This window comes from Homalodisca vitripennis, chromosome 2 (genome assembly GCF_021130785.1).
Source record: "Homalodisca vitripennis isolate AUS2020 chromosome 2, UT_GWSS_2.1, whole genome shotgun sequence".
In the NCBI taxonomy this organism is placed as follows: Eukaryota; Metazoa; Arthropoda; class Insecta; order Hemiptera; family Cicadellidae; genus Homalodisca; species Homalodisca vitripennis.
Genome location: NC_060208.1, coordinates 14,542,752 through 14,560,353, shown reverse-complemented (window position 1 = coordinate 14,560,353; position 17,602 = coordinate 14,542,752). Strand labels below are relative to the sequence as shown.

General features: G+C 33.8%; 1 protein-coding gene across 2 annotated transcripts in view; it reads right to left on the bottom strand.

Annotated features, from left to right (window-relative positions):
* The window catches only part of LOC124353580 (sodium/hydrogen exchanger 3), a 173,119-nt gene that overhangs the window by 2,313 nt on the left and 153,204 nt on the right, over window positions 1-17,602 (bottom strand). Inside the window, exons 14-15 of one of the 2 annotated variants that reach the window (XM_046803482.1) lie at window positions 2,410-2,577; window positions 615-830 (exon numbers count right to left, since the gene is read on the bottom strand). In XM_046803482.1, the coding sequence (XP_046659438.1) occupies window positions 615-830; window positions 2,410-2,577 (384 nt within the window). Of the gene's footprint in view, window positions 1-614; window positions 831-2,409; window positions 2,578-16,010; window positions 16,153-17,602 lie in introns of those variants that run through there. The other variant, XM_046803483.1, reaches the window with a different exon arrangement.

Here is a 17,602-nt window from a genome sequence, read left to right as displayed (position 1 = left end):
TTAGCTTTCAAGAATAAAAAAATAAAAAATCTTAAGAAGTGCGCATATTATGAACAAGACATTCTCGTTTTAAACTTTTCCTACTTAAGTTCCTACTCCTAAGTTCTGTGAATATCTTAATTACCTCTCACTCAATCCGTAAATTTATCAAACCCCTTATTCCTAACCCTCTCTTCTCCTTCACAATCTATTCAAAAGTGCAAAATTAATAAGGTGGTGAAATTTTAAAATAAGCATGATTCCCTTTTAATACAACATAAATGATGATGATACAAGTCATACATCAAAATTTCATACAATAGGCTATAAAAATATCCAAAATGTATTACTCAAATTAGGCTGTGAAGCATTTTTGATGTGTTGAAACACATTTAAAAGATTAGTGGACTATTTATAAATCCTGTGTGACAAAGAAGACAAGAAGAAAAAATTAGAATAAAAAAGTTTTTAAAAGCTTGTAAATTTGGCCACGTTTTACTGGGCCTACGATATTTACACGTTTATAAGTGTTTATACATTAAAACGATATACGCGTATTACGGTTTTCGAGATACTTTGTATCTCAATTTTTTTATGTACATAAATGGATTGAGATGTCCTTCATTTGCACCAACCTGTGAGTAGCTCCTCCTCCTGAATGGGGTCGACAGAGGAGGCGCTCAACTCAAGGAGGGAACCTCTTCTGGCCGCAGCCTTGGACCTCGGACTTAGGAGTGATGTCGCCTCCTCTATCAGGAGGATGGTGGGTGATGAGGACTTGGGGGAACTCGGCTCACTGTCCCTCCTGAACAAGCCGATGACAGACGCCACGTTAGGCTGCTCGATTCCTCCTGAAAAGCCAAATGGAAATCAGGATAGTGATTCAAGAATAGTCTGTTAGATTGTCACCCAGTGTACATAGTGCCCCACAAAGGTGTTTACTTTTTCGAAAATCTGTCAGGTGAGTATATGAATTTGTATGAATGACAAGGAAAACAACTCAAAAGTGTACCTTTAGGAAATTGATGTTGATATTTTCAATACAAACAAAACAATGGCTGCTGATAACTCATAGATCTGCGGCAGCTGGTGCTCGTATCTTAAGAGCTTTACATATTTTAAACAGTTGATTATTTAAATACAACCATCTATTTCTTTTATTTCAAATCAATAAAGTTGAGGTTGTTCTAGTTGTGTACAACGGGGTTTACGATGCAAAAACACGTTTTGTGTTGTCTAGTATTTTACTTAATAATGACAGAGAAGCAGGTAGGAATTTCAAGCTGCATTTCGAGTGTTTGATTCTTCTTTAATCGCAGTCGTTCTCCAAAGTGAACTGAGTAGTTACTTGAAGCTGGAAATGATCGGCAATTACCTCACGTATTGTAGCATATAAATATAGTAAGTATATCCTGATTTAGTAATGACTAGTAGGTTTTTATGCTGGTTTCAATGAAATTAAATGTGTACTTTGTAGACCGTTATTTAAATAGTTGTGTTATAATCTTGACTTGGCTCTTTATTTTTGAGATTTTGAAATTGGTCAACACAAATAACCACATATTTGACTAATTTAGATTTGATAATTAATATGAGACAAGTAATCACTGTAAATTTAAGGTTCCCGCTAGTAAAATATAACTTTCCTCAGAGCGGAATACCTTGTTTATGGAAATTAAAATTTATTATAAGGAACCCCCATGTTAATAAATTTGTAAAAAAACACTCAATAATATACTTTTTATTTTTGTGAGGCCCTTCGTTTTAACCAAGACCCACATTCAGTTATATGGGTTTGATCATGTGTTCCTTGAACACGAAAGGGCTCACAAAAATAAAAAGTACATTATTGGACTGTTTGTTTTGAAATTTATAGAGAATTACAATTAAAAAAATGAGCTTATATAATGAACCTCCATGTTTGAAACTTAAATAGAAGTTTTTTTAGAGCGGTCGTTATTGTTAGGCAGAACATATTACATTGTAGAGGAGTTATTCGATGACAATATTTATAAATCTACATATTTTTCAATGAAGCTTTTATGTCATAAATGTATAATATAAATATACAACTTAAAGTAAAGTAAAGTAAAGTAGTCTTATTTTACCAGGTGAATTTAGGGCTAGGAAGCCTTCTCTAACACTTAACCTGGGGACCAACGGCTTAAAGGTGACTTCCGAACCACCACCAATGGCCGGGCAGGCTGGCTGCTTGCAAGGACAGTATCGCTCAGCAGTCACCTATCCAAGCAGCAGCCGCCACGCTCGACGTTGCTTGATCCGGTTATCTTGCGATAACCATTGTACCCGCTACACTACGCCATTAGTAACGTATTGTACTAATAAAGATTAGATTGAATTGGCTAGAACTATATCGACCAGCCGGAGATGAATCTGTCTAGAGTGTAGGTTATGTTTACAGTTACATACCGAGGAAAGTAGCCGAGGGCGAGTTGTAGGCCATGTATTCCTTGTTAGAACACCAGGGTGGGAACTCGCTCTGTTTCACAGCCGTAGTACTGTCACTGTCATCAGTGCGTTTCCATGGCAACAGCGTCTCCAGAGCAGTTGGAGTGGACACCCTCGTCACCTCGGGTGCTGGACACACAGAGAAACATCAGGGTGTTCCTTCATCACATAATACTATCTGTGTACTGCCAAATACCAATGTAAAAACTCTTCACTCTCAACACATTTTCAAATATTACTTACTATTGTTAATAAACAATACTTTCTCAAATGGTTTATTTTTTGGACGAGGCCTTTCGAAACCAAAGATTTCATCATCAGGCGACTCCACAAATAAATATTTACATTATTTTTATTACAATTAATATTAAAATACCATATGGTGTAAATAAGCAAATATAAAAATGTTGGAAATATTTCAGCCAGTATGAAAAATTAGATATGACAACAGTTTAATTTTTTAATAAATTGAGAAGAAAGAAGACTGGAATTTTCAATAGGGCCCCTCCTCTTCATTGTTTATGAGTTTTTCTCTATTTCTGTTGTTTATGTATTCTTTGTTTATGTTTGTCTTTAGGGTTTCCTAAATTTTTGGATATTTTGTTTCTTGTTCTGTGAGTGACAGTTTTATTTGTATGTTTTTTAAGTTTTGCATAATTGGTTCGAGAAAGTGCTGTATGTTGTGCAAATAAATTCTTGTTTTATGTCTTGAGGTGGCCTTAATGTTGTCTTATCTTTTCTAGTTCTCCTTTTCAATGATTTTTTTAGTATATTGTCAATAAGTTGTGTAGTGTAACCATTGAACATAGGAATATTTTTATGTAATTTAGTTCTTGATGAAAAAGGTTCTTCTTCTGTTGAAAAGGTGTATTTAAAAGTCTGTAAATCATTGAATTAAATGTTGCTCTTTTTTGTGCAGGTGGATGGTTAGATCCATTGATAAATCCATCTGTATGAGTTGGTTTCCTGTAGATATCGAACACATTATCAATTTAAGTGCTTTTTATGTTAATTTTGATTTTAATTCATACAATGTCGATTCTGTTCATGTTGACATGAAATGTTTAGCGACTTGATTCCTAACTGAGTTGTGTGGATATTACTCGTGAAGATATTTTCATTTTACAAAACTCATATAAAGAAGCCATGATCTATAGTTATGAGATAAGTTAATAATAAGTGCGATAAATAAATTCAAATCTTGCCTCGATGTGAAATTCTGTCATCAATACTGTCCATTAAAACATATTAGCACAGTGCATTGAAGGTAAAATGTATATTTCAGTTATTTCAAATATAAAAGGGGTTTAACTATAAAAGTTTTATATGACAAATGTTGACACTTAATTTAAAAAAATACAAAATTAGAAATAAATCTCTTAAAAATAACAATGTTTTACTTCTAAGTCACATATATATTGTTACACACTTACGACAACATCAAACATGAAAGTGGCTTACGAGAGTGTGAAGGTGAAATGTACAGAAGCATGCAAAGAGGTTATCTCAGATACAGACATGGAAGATATTTTATACACCGACATTTACACAAATAAGTGTCCATGCTTTGTGTATGTGGCGATGTTACACTTTATTACCATTATCATATTTCTAGTCATTTTAAAATAAAGGTTAGATTGTATTGTTGCTTGGTGATCAAGGCTAACATACAATTTTGTTGTTCGTAACACGTCATGTTTCTGTTTGGTTGACGTCTTGTTCTTAAATATAAGTCGTAGTCTACTTACTTTTATTTTGTGTTAGTAACATGTAGAATCCCATCAAACTCCCTGTATTTGATATCTTTTGATTGAATAACAGTCATTATTTTAGTCACTCTTATCAGATTTGTAACACTATGAACTCTATGACAAAGAATTGGAGGAAATAGTAGTAGAATGTGGATAAGAAGAAGCGATTAGCACAACGCGGGATCCAAAATAGCTAGACATGCAATGCAAATGTATCGCTGGTTTCAGTCTGTCGTAATGTAATGTTCGCTACATTTCATCCTAAAACATTAAAGAGGTTTTGTCAGAATACAATCTGAAATACACTGATAAGAGATAAAGCCATCGTAATAAAGCACAACTCTCACCGCTTTCAAATAAGTCTTCTTGCTTATCCATCACCCAGCCTTCTCTTGAAATTCATATAAACTAATGTATTGATCTGTGAAGGAAGCAGGATTTGCCATCGTTCAGTGATACAAAAAAATCAGTAACACTACGTTTCGAGATCAGCAATCTGATCTCTTCTTCAATAAGTAACCTAGGTCAATAACTAACTTAACACATAATTGCAAACTAGGTTAAAATAAACTAATCATACCAGAGCGTCGTGACTGGCGTTAAGTCAGGAATCACAACCACCATGTTGTGTGTCAACTTCACCAACTCTCAAACACGCACTTAATAAAAACTAAACACAACGCTAATTATTAAAACTGAACTACAGAATTCAGGTCACAATAGGTCTGCATTCGTCGACCAACCACCAACGATTGACCAGAGGCCAATAGCAAATGTGCGATCGTCACGGCAGAAACAATGTAGTAGAAATAAAGGAAGGGAACAGGAATGGGCTTTTTTCTGTAGTTTAGTTCAATAATTAGTGTTTTTCTGTTTTTTTATTAAGTGCATGTTTTAGAGTTAGTAAAGTTGACACACAACATGGTGGATGGATGTTATTCCTGACTTAGGCGTGTCACAACGCTCTGGTATGATTAGTTTATTTTAACCTAGTTTGTAATTATGTTAGGTTAGTTAATTACCCGAAGAAGAGATCAGATTGCAGATCTCGAAACGTAGTGTTACTGATTTTTTCTATCACTGAACGATGGCAAATGTCCGGAAAAAATCCTGTTTCCTTCACAATCCTTCCATCGTCAAAATCAAACATCGAAGTATTGATCTGGATTATTTTTAGTTTATTGAACATTATTCCTAAATACCTTCATTATTCCGAACGGAACGCCGGAGCCTTCGCCAGTCCTAATACAGTAAGCACTTCAAAATACAAAGAGAGATATCTATGCTACTGGCTTGGTGTATTTCATTTCAGTGCTTGAAGCTTGAGCTTATGATCTAGCTGTGGCAGAATTAGTGAACGCTTACTATCGTTAGTATTATCAATAGTCGTTTAAACTATTGCTGGTGTGGCTAACGATAGCAAGATTCTGCTAGGAAGAGGTTCCTAATGTGGAACTCACCGTTGGCTTCCAACGGGGACTTTTTGCCAGGAGACCCCGATCCTGTTCCCGCCTCCATCCCCCCCTCATCTATAACAGAAAGACAACTCAACCCAATCTGGTCTTCCAACGACAACCTACCGAAAACCATCGGACATTTGCCCCCGAACATTTTCAATTGGCAAACGCCCCCTATAGTACGTCACTGGAAAGGGAGGAAAACCCGTAGATTTAATCAAAAAACGTTTTAGTTTTATCTTCGATTATAGCTGTACAGGGTCTAAAGATAAATTTATTGCATACATTAAAATCGTTGGCACAAAAGAAATGGTCGGATTTGAACTACGTAACGTTGTGTGAACTGCATTTCACACAACAGGACCTGTAATGATTGTCAAGAACGTAGCCAGGAACAAATTTTGAGGGGAGGGAGGTCCAAACAAGTGGAATTTTCCCGTATTTGACTGAAGTAAGGCCCCATTTTGTTCCTTAATAAGTTCTTGACCAGTTTCTTTGTTGACAACGATCTTTCAGCAGTACATATCAGTAATACTGAATTATTTAAGTAATAATAATCGTTTACTAAAAAATTATTTGAAAAATTGAAAATACGAGGGGGGTCCGGACCCCTTGATCCTCTCGCTGGCTACGTCCTGGATGATTGTTAAACATACCAGTAGCAACTCTAGGGAACATCGAGAAAGTTAAAGCGTCAGTGCTTCAAAGTCCTCGTAGGTTGGAGCTTACCCGTAAGTAACTGTCAACCGTATAAAATAATGATTACTCAGTAGAAGTATGAACGTGACTCTGAGTAGCGAAGACATTGTTTTGTAATGCCAGATGTGTTCAAGATCTTCAGAGTGCTGAAGATGTTGTTCTCGTGATGTCAAAGTAAGGATCATTTTCATTTCACAGGTACATTTTCATTTTTCTTTATCACTGTGACGTCAAAAACAGAACTACAGGTACTGGGCAGTAGAAAATACCAATCAATTGCAGAAAGTGGAAAGTTAATTGCAATTAATGAAAATTACAATCGCAGTTAGTGAAGGCTATGGAAAATATTGAAGAAAGACTTCTGATGTAGATGAAATGAAGAGGACGCTATCCTTCTAGAAGTTGTTTTTCGCAAGTGGTTGAACGTTGTTTCCATCGATTTTTCTGTAATTGGGTTAAATGCAGATTTTGTAAGTGTAAATAAAAAAGAGCTATGTTGGAAATTATAGAGTTTTGTACCTATTTCAAAAGCGACCATTCTTTTTGTGCAAATCAACTAAACATTTAGGAAAGGGTAAACTAAGATTATGCGGCAAGGATGTTAAAATTAAGAATACATCAATTAATAAATTTATGTGTGTTTTAATCCCCATCAAAGAGATGAAAGGTTGTTTTGATATTTCCCTAGGAGATTTCTTACATTATTAGAAAGCAAATTAAATAAAACATTTATTTATTTAAGGTGGATTTAGGGCTGTTTAGCTATCTACCACTCATTTCATTATGGTAACTCTCTATAGTACGATTTACATTCCGTATCTACTAATTAGTATTTCTAAGTTTTATATGTAATCCCTGTACGAGAGGGCATGCAAAAGGAAGGATATCTTGTTGACAACTCGCCTTTCCCACTCCTTCTTTTAATTTATTAAAAGTTAAAATCCATTTTGTCATATAAAGTAAGACAAAAGTCATATGAACCTTAAAATATCAACACTTTCCTCAAAGTGAAAAAGCGCATCAAAGGCATCTAAAAATCTAATTATTGATAAATATACACATTTTTGTATAGTATGTCTAAACATTTCTTTAAATCTATAAATCTCATTTCACTCAGCACCACTATTCTTCAAACGAAATTCCGACTTACAGTGTCTTGGTATTAAAGAGGTGGATTTGATACATTAAGTAATTTCAAAGGAGATACTTAATTTAATACATACAAAATTAGGATTACTGAAAAAGTTCAATGTAAAAAATACAAGTCCAATTTACAGTTAATTTACATTTACAACAATTGAGTGAGTTATTCAAAGGTTTTTAATTTGATAAAAGTGTACCTCTATTATTGGAATCCACACAATTCATAAGGATAAAATCAATAAGTTTATAACCTCAATCAAACAGTCATAAAAAATAATGAAAATTAAATTTGAAACAAAATACAATAAACCATTTTTCAAGATCCAAGGAAACGAAATCTTAGAAACTTCATAATTTATGTATATATTAAGAAATGGATACAGTGATTGTTACACACAACAAATGCATATCTTAAAGTAAAATTTAAAATTAGTAAGCGACACTTAAAAGCAAGTAAGAAGAAGGATACTTACTGGCGGTACAACTAAACCAGCGATGGACAATCCTCTCATGCCAACGCAATTTGCCATGCGTTGCTAAAAAAGCATAGAGCTATCAGTACGCTCCAAGCGGCAAGCACAATCATGCTTATAGTAGCCATTCATTTTATAGTAGCTATCCAACTTCTTAGCGGAGAGCTAGCTCACTAAGGCTGACAAGTAGTCGAACAAGTTTAGCACAATCTTAAAAAAACATCTGCTACATTAAAGATTGTATCTCCATAAAACCATTTCAATTTTAATGGCATGTTTTACCAGTGTTGTGTCAACACTCAAAATAAAATAAAACAAAGGGATTTAGATATGTTTAAAGATTTACATTTTTGCACACTAGTTTTAAACGAATTCTACAAAGTGACATTTTGGGGATAAGTTCCAAAACTATACATATGTGAGGGAAATATTAAAAATTGTTCAATTTTGTAACTAACCAATTGTGTAGTCTACAAAGTGATGCAAAACGCGATGATTCCATTAAAAAGAAATATCCCACTGGTTGGTGAACATATTTTCAGTCTACTTGGCAACAGTTATAAAAATCGGATGGACTAGCAATTAGGGATTGTGCTAGTAGACATGCTTAGGGTTGACACCGAATATGCTGCTATATCAAGTATAGTTACGTGAAAATCTTCCCCAAACGTCACTCAAACAGATTAAATAGTCTTCGAAGTACCACCTAAAAGTGTGTATAATATTAAGGGACTTACGCTCATTTGCTCATAATCAGGAATTGTTAATGTAGACTTCAGTTACCGTGTTTACCTAATGACGTACTGTACAAATATAAATAGTGACGTCTATTCGGAGTGATACGGAAATTTCTGGTTCAGATTTCAACATCACATGTACAGATTGTGTGGAAGTATCTTGCGTTAAACGATAGAATGAATCCAAAGCACAAGAAACCTTGTGTTCAACTTTAACCAGCCGTTATTCTTAAGCCAGTCTATCATCAATCATCAGATACGCGACTTAAAGTGAGAGTTTTAACTTGGACTTGAAAGTGTTTAATTTTAAATTTTTATGTGACTACCGGATGTCTTTGGCGGGCTATGGATGTATGTTTTGCAAGCGGGGGGGGGAACTATCGTTTCGCGTCACGCAACGTCACGTCACGCTTGTTCGCTCTGTCGCCGCTAGGGGCGGGACACATTTTTATTTCTTATTTTGGAAGTACAAGGTTGTAGTGAAAAATTATACTGACAAAAATGGAAAGGCAGAAACAATCACTACATTTTCATTGCCGTTATATTCTAAAGATGAAACAATGTTAATTTATTTTTATGACAACTGAAATGAGAAATAAAAATTCTGGGATAAAATCTTGTTATTCCATATCTCGTAGTAGTTATGTTTGTATCGTTTGACATTGTTAAATTCAATTTATCTTTCAAAAAGTCAATTAATGGTTTTGACTTTTCTTTTGAAAAATGTGTATTAAAACCTTTTTTTACGCAATTTATTTTTAAGTGAATGTAAGGTAAGGCTCAATGTGATCGATTAAAGGTTATAATTATAGTCAACAGGAAGATGAAGTTTTCTCTGGATTAAATTACATTAGAGCTTTTCCAGGTAGAAAAGATCTAATTTATTTACGTTTAATCCTTTTTTTAAATCTCGTCAGGACAAAACTAGTTGTGAACTGGCATTAATATCAAATTCAATTTAGAACCCGATGAGCTTTAAATATTACTAGTAAATGAAGTAGTAAATTAATTAGATTTTACATAGGATTCATTAATAAATAAATTAGTAGTTCGTAGATTTATTCAAAACAGTATTTTACTGTAATTTTAGTATGTGTTTGATTTTATTCACAGTCCGTTATAAGAATTAGCCACTTATGTAGGTCAGTCCCGCTAATGCCTTTCCATTTTTTTAAAATATTGTTTGGCTGATTTAATTTTTTGGACCCCAAAGCTCGAAAACATTTACGCCCCTAACCTAAAACTTGTTTTGAGGTTCTACCAAACACAGACCAAAAATTATTTGCGAATCTTAATAGATAATTTATTTTAATACAAAGCATTTTAAAAGAATATAAGTTATATTTTTGAAAAACCAAACAACGAAAAACTCATCAGTACGCAGCAAAGTATAAGTAAAAAAGTGAACAAAACATGTTTTTTACTTTGTGGTTTGTGTACATGTTGTTCACAAACATGTAGGTTTATGGCCTGTAGGCCTAGGCCTATAATTGTATATGCTGTTAAATCGATTACTTTATATTGTATATGGCATTAGAAATTATGGACGACAAGTTAGTTGGGTCAAAAATAACATATGGGATTCAAATACTTTACCAGACACTTTAACATTATATAATTAGTATACTATTATTGTGTTGAGACATATTTATAATTAAACAGTAACAATAAATAAATAATAAACATCAAAACATTAGATGTTGGCATTAACATGTTTTGCATTAATGAACATGTTTTCCTAAGAATTTATTTTAAAATCGTGTTATTTCGCAATACTTTTTAAATATTTCCATAATTTATCACCTACTATGATATTTCCACCGTTGTTTTTCTCGAGTAGTAGGTATCTAATTTCAATTGTATGGCAACAATCACGTTTTAAAAAAATTCTTAGTTCTTAGAAAAATCTTAGTTGTAATACATATTTTTATAACGTAATTATTAGTATAACTATTGTTAAAAGTAAAGTTTGTTTTGTTTACGTAATTTGAAACATTATAAGAGTAACATGGTATAAATGCATTTTGTTCAATATGAAAATATAAATTACAAAGTAAAATGAGTTAAGCGACTAAGTCCATGACGTTCTTATCGCTAATGATAGATAATCTACACTAATCTATGCTAGCTATCCCATGCTACAATGAACAAACATTCGACATGTCAGAAACTACTTGTCTATTTGTGTTCTGTGGTAAAACTGTATGTAGTGATGACGTTTGTTACTTTGAGAACCGTATCTGTTACAATGAGCTAAACAATAAAATCATAGAATTTGTACAAAGGCTTTCTTCAATAAATATAGTTATAGTTACAGTTCATCGAATTTCAAATGCTGCATTGTTTCGAAATTGCCAGAGTTCAACTATTCAATACATAACCATAAAAACAAGAAACTTTTTATACAATTAAAGTTTTGTCATACAAAAATAATAATACTGTCTGGCAACAGCCGGTTCACAATCAGAAGTTATTTTTACTTACGTTTATGTTTGTTTCATGTGACAGGAACTATAGATAAAATCTGTATTATGCATTCTAACAGTTAAATATTGCATGAGTTAATTAGTAAAACACGGTCTTCAACCCATTAAAGCTAATGTTGGCATTTATAGGAGAAAACTAATCAATTTGATATGCTATAATTACTAATTTTAAATTTTACACCATTATTTTATTGCTATTAAACATTGAATTTAGAATTTAAATTCTAACTTAGATTGTAATTGTGTTTAAGCAGCATTATAGTTTGAAATAATGAAAGCATGGGATTAAGAGTTTACTTTTCGCATAATTTTAAAATGGGTAAGAGATTTCCATTTTCCATTATAAAAATTAAAATGTTGGCAACGTTTTGAAAGTTGATTCGAGATACAATTTGTTATAATACATTATATTATTCTTAAACTGAGCATTAAGTCAAAATCAAGTTAGTTACTTTTAAATAAATATTTTTGTAAAAAAAAAATAGATTACTTTGCAATAATTCTGTATTAATATTTGTGAGAGTAGGAATAAAGTTGACAGTACAGGAAAACTAACTAACTCATACAATTAATTAATGAATATGTCTAGATCCTGTAAATTGAAAATTTTTAAGTATTATAATATAATTATTGTCCTGTACGGTTTTTCATCTGAACAGTGTGTGTATTTCATAATCTTACATTGAACGTAAAGATACGCTGATTTACTAAACTATACTGATTGTTTCAACTTCGTGTAAGTTGAAAAGTCATCGGATTCTAGGGCAGAACCAGTGCAGGTTTTCGGAGGGGGCCACCTTGGTTTTTGGTTAATATTCTCTTTGCTGTAAGTAATGATCTTGCATTTAGATACAAACAGAAAGAATGTTCTCATATTAAGTTAAGTTCATTTTAATGTTTATGGTTACAAAAAGAGTGGATAGTAAAAAAATAAAAATGTCTTGTTTTTAAATCTCGTGGGGGGGGGGGGCTATGACCCCTCTCTGTATACGCCACTGGTCTGATTCGTGGTTTTGTGAAAACAAACATCTGAAGCTCTTTTAAAATCAGAATATTCATCAATCAGAAAATCAGAATGCTATGTTATAGTGTATGCTGTACAAAATCTTCAGTAGAATAACCGGGGACTTATCTGCGGTAGTTATTTCATGAGAAGTATAGTGAATGTGGTTAAGCAATGTGGTTGATGAGTGTAAATCTAATACGGCAATGTCTAGAGATCGCCACATGCAACAACAGCTGGTCACAACCAACACGCACTTTGTCCACATCAGCTACAACATGTACACATCGTAAGTTAGTTATGCTAAACAGGTGAATATTGAAGGGACACATTTATTAATTAAATAGATTGTGGTACAAAGATAAATTAATGTTTTTTGTCAGCCTCCAAATTGCGACTCTAAACAGTTTTTTTAGTATTTGAGATTATTTGGAAATTGATTTTTACAGATTCTGAGCTCGTTGTATCTGAGCTCAGTAAGGCACCACACTTAAAATGACGTTAGAAATGTACAAAAAAACTTTTCTCATAAAGTATTCAATTAAAATTATAATAAAAATAGTAATTTTTCAATTATGAGGTAGATGAGTTAGATTATTAAAAATGCTCTATGTTATTAGAATGGAAGCCATGGCAACAATGCTAATTCCAACTATGGAACAATAATATACCAGAATGTACCAAATAACTTTCTGGACGTACAATCAAATGAATATAATTCTAAGCATTTGTTGCCGTTAGTATTTGATGGACAGGTATGTGGACAGGTGGGGTTGGCCCATAACCAACTGAGGGAGGCATAAGTTACCGTCTCTTCTCCACGGCAGTAAGGTCTCTGCGACAGTAGGCACATCGGGCAAGTGTAGACTTGTTGGCCGCACCGAGTATTCGGTCACAGTGTGACCTCCCACCACCGTCACTAGCACACCAACATTACCTTATCCTCATAGTTTACCTACATTACATTCGGTCACAGTGTGACCTCCCACCACCGTCACTAGCACACCAACATTACCTTATCCTCATAGTTTACCTACATTGCATTCGATCAAAGTGTGACCTCCCACCACCGTCATTAGCACACCAACATTACCTTATCCTCATAGTTTACCTACATTATATTCGGCCACAGTGTGACCTCCCACCACCGTCACTAGCACACCAACATTACCTTATCCTCATAGTTTACCTACATTACATTTGGTCACAGTGTGACCTCCCACCACCGTCACTAGTACACCAACGTTACCTTATCCTCATAATTTACCTACATTACAATTCGGTCACAGTGTGACCTCCACTACCGTCATTAGCACACCAACATTACCTTATCCTCATAGTTTACCTACATTACATTCGGTCACAGTGTGACCTCCCACCACCGTCACTAGTACACCAACATTACCTTATCCTCATAGTTTACCTACATTACATTCGGTCACAGTGTGACCTCCCACCACCGTCACTAGTACACCAACGTTACCTTATCCTCATAGTTTACCTGTTTAGTTGGTTTCGAACTCCACCAAATCTACGAATATTAATATGAAAATAAACAAATAATATTACTTATTAGTAGTTAGATTAATTTTTAAATTTATATAGCAAATGATAATTACATCAGTCATACATTCTAATGAGTAATTTTAGTAGTAACATTTATTAGTAAATTAATACGTTTTAAAGTTTTGAAAGAGTTATTTTTATGTTTGATGGAGAATTTGTTATTTTAGGCTTACTTAAATTTATAATTGAATGTACACGCCTAACTTACAATACATAATTTTTTACACATAACAATATAAAAGATGAGTTTGATTAAAAATAAACAATGTATTAGGTTTTAATAATATGTATTCTTCATTTTTTCATTCTGTCAAATTCCCATTAACATTAAGATGTAACATCAATATCTCATTAACATGTACTATAGTATTTACTTTTCACGCAATGAAAGAACAAAAGTTAATTTTCCTAAAATAGCAATCCTTGTTTAGTTTTGTGTAATACCATTCAAATTATACAATAATAATTTCTTCAATAAAAAATTCTGCAAAAGCTATGGTAAGATTGGTGGGTATAAAATATCCGACTACCCCGCGATATATACTAGCTGTTTCTGGGAATTGTGAAAATCATTAGGGTAACCTGTTCGTGTTTCGTGAGATTACGTTACTTTTCAAACAGTACACTTGTAGAGTGTAACCATAGCAATAAAGCCAACAACAACGTTCTCCAAACAGTTCCAGTCAGAAAACATTTTCAACTTATACAAGTAACTAAAGATGTCACATTTATGATAAGTTTGTAAATCTTAAGTTCTTAATATGATAGATTGTCCATTTTATATAAACTATAATATATAACAACAGAAATTTGGAACTTACCTTCATAATTTTGTATTGTTTGTGACTAATGTAAGACATCATATTGTGTCTGGTATTAGCAATAAAACTTAAGGTTAACTCTTTATTACCGTTTAAATTGGTGTCAGAAGAATTTTACCAGTTGCACTACAGACACTGGTTATCTGAACGTTACACATGATGGCTTCGTGGTTTATCTAGAATAAAGTACATAGGAATTTATCACAATGCAATCGGTCGAGCGATTGGGTAATTCTGTACTCACCAGTAATCACAATACAATCGGTTGAGCGATTGGGTTATTCTGTACTCGCCAGTAATCACAATACAATCGGTTGAGCGATTGGGTTATTCTGTACTCGCCAGTAATCACAATACAATCGGTTGAGCGATTGGGTTATTCTGTACTCGCCAGTAATCACAATACAATCGGTTGAGCGATTGGGTTATTCTGTACTCGCCAGTAATCACAATACAATCGGTTGAGCGATTGGGTTATTCTGTACTCGCCAGTAATCACAATACAATCGGTTGAGCGATTGGGTTATTCTGTACTCGCCAGTAATCACAATACAATCGGTTGAGCGATTGGGTTATTCTGTACTCGCCAGTAATCACAATACGATCGGTTGAGCGATTGGGTTATTCTGTACTCGCCAGTAATCACAATACGATCGGTTGAGCGATTGGGTTATTCTGTACTCGCCAGTAACCACAATACGATCGGTTGAGCGATTGGGTTTATTCTGTACTCGTCAGTAATCACAATGCGATCGGTTGAGCGATTGGGTTATTCTGTACTCGCCAGTAACCACAATACGATCGGTTAAGCGATTGGGTTATTCTGTACTCGCCAGTAACCACAATACGATCGGTTAAGCAATTGGGTTATTCTGTACTCGTCAGTAATCACAATGCAATCCAAATTTGGAGTATAACTAGAGTTGGAGTATTTTCTGATTAAATGGAGATCACCTATTCATACAGAGCACGTTGCGACTGTTATTTATCATAAATAAATTTTCTGTATTAACCCGGGTATGCATTATTTGCATAATGCATTAATTCTTGTAAGAATTGAAGCCCTGTCATTGAACCCATTCATTATTTCAGGTTAAAACTCGGATCACTATTAATTTTGTCAGTACCATTTCAAAAGGGAGATTTGAACGAACCATGTAATCAATTACAAAACCATTACAATGCTGTTATACAAAGAACATCTTGTGTGTTTAACAGAATAAATGACAGCAAATGTATTCCTCTTGTCCTAAATATTTTGTACACTCAGGATTTCCAGTAGATGTGTTAGATGTAAATGTACAGAATCATGGCTGAACACAAGTAACGACTAGGGAATACTACAGGGAATAAGGCATAGGTAAAGGTCGTCTCAACATGCACATAACAAAACATTTAAGGTTAGGTTATGAAAATAATAAAAATCTAATGTTAAAATATATTTATTTTCAAAATAATGCCACTAGAACTTAAAAACAAAGGTTAAATAAATATAAACACAGGTAGTAGTGAAGGGTAAGGCAGAGAACTCCACTACAGGCGCGTGGTCTGTGGGTAAGGCTCACTCGCTTGAAAACATCAACAAGTTATGTCACAAATTGATATGGAAAGAGGCTTTACGGGTGTCCGAATAAGAACTCCTCAGTTTTGAACATTTACAATAACTTAAAAGTGAGCACTCTGTTGGTTATCATCTGTGGAAAAATTGTTGTTTCCCCACAAATTTTTAGAAATGGTGACTCTTAGGTGAGAGAGCAATACCAAAGGTGTAGGTTAAAAATAGCTTTACGCCATTTTGGAGACTGGATTTAGTATGATGTGTGGTCAGAGAAAACCTAAAGGGCCAATAATTAACTAATCCTTGTGAAGTTTTTAGTAAATTTGATACAGATTTACTATCCATCTCTTGCAGCATTGCGTCAAGAGATATTCTTGAACCAATACTAATAATTACTAGCTCAACGACAAGCTCAGGGGTACCAACTCCGCTGAAACCAAGAGACTAAGCCGTAATCTGCTTCTTGCAGGAATTTTTTTAAAACTCAGTTGGCTGGGAACGCTAAACATGTAACAGTTGAGAGGTGTCAGTTGTTTGTTGCTCCCGGCTTGTGCAAGCGTACCTTTAAAGTGGTTGTACTCGCTTATGCACTGACGGATTTCGTTGATAAATGTGTGGTTGGAATTGTTATGAAAATTTCGAAACAGTTGGTACCTTTAAAAAATGTTATAACCTATGTAAAACAGCTAATGCCTATCAAAATAAAAAATTTTGTTGCTCCCGGCTTGTGCAAGCGTACCTGTAAAGTGGTTGTGCTCGCTTATGCACTGACGGATTTCGTTGATAAATGTGTGGTTGGAATTGTTATGAAAATTTCGAAACAGTTAGTACCTTTAAAAAATGTTATAACCTATGTAAAACAGCTAATGCCTATAAAAATAAAAAATGTTTGTTGCTCCCGGCTTGTGCAAGCGTACCTTTAAAGTGGTTGTGCTCGCTTATGCACTGACGGATTTCGTTGAATCAAGTACCGTTGGAATTGCAATGAAATTGTTTAAATAGTTGATGTTATATACTAATGTTTTGTTATTTGACTTTAAAAACTTTCTACAGATGCCATTTAGTTAGTATTAAAGAAAAACAAAATATTTTCCAATTAAGATATTTTTCATATAATTTGTTCAAACATATGTGTCAAATTTGGTTTCTTTAGTTTAACTAGTTTTATAGATAATAATTTGTTTATAAAAATACAAAATGGCGACTGTCGGCAAAACAAGACATTTCTCGACCTATGGTTATACGACATTTTTTGTTTGGAGTGGTTTTTACTATCAGCCACAGAATATATCAGGGTTGAACATACGATTTCCAGGAAATTGTTAAATGGAGGTGACTGAACTGCATGGCTACCAACTAACCAAAACCAAAATCTTCTGGTATTTTAATTTTGAAAAACGCTTACAGCTTAGTGGATACTGAATAACAGACGATACCGTGCAGTTTCCAAATGGTAGCCT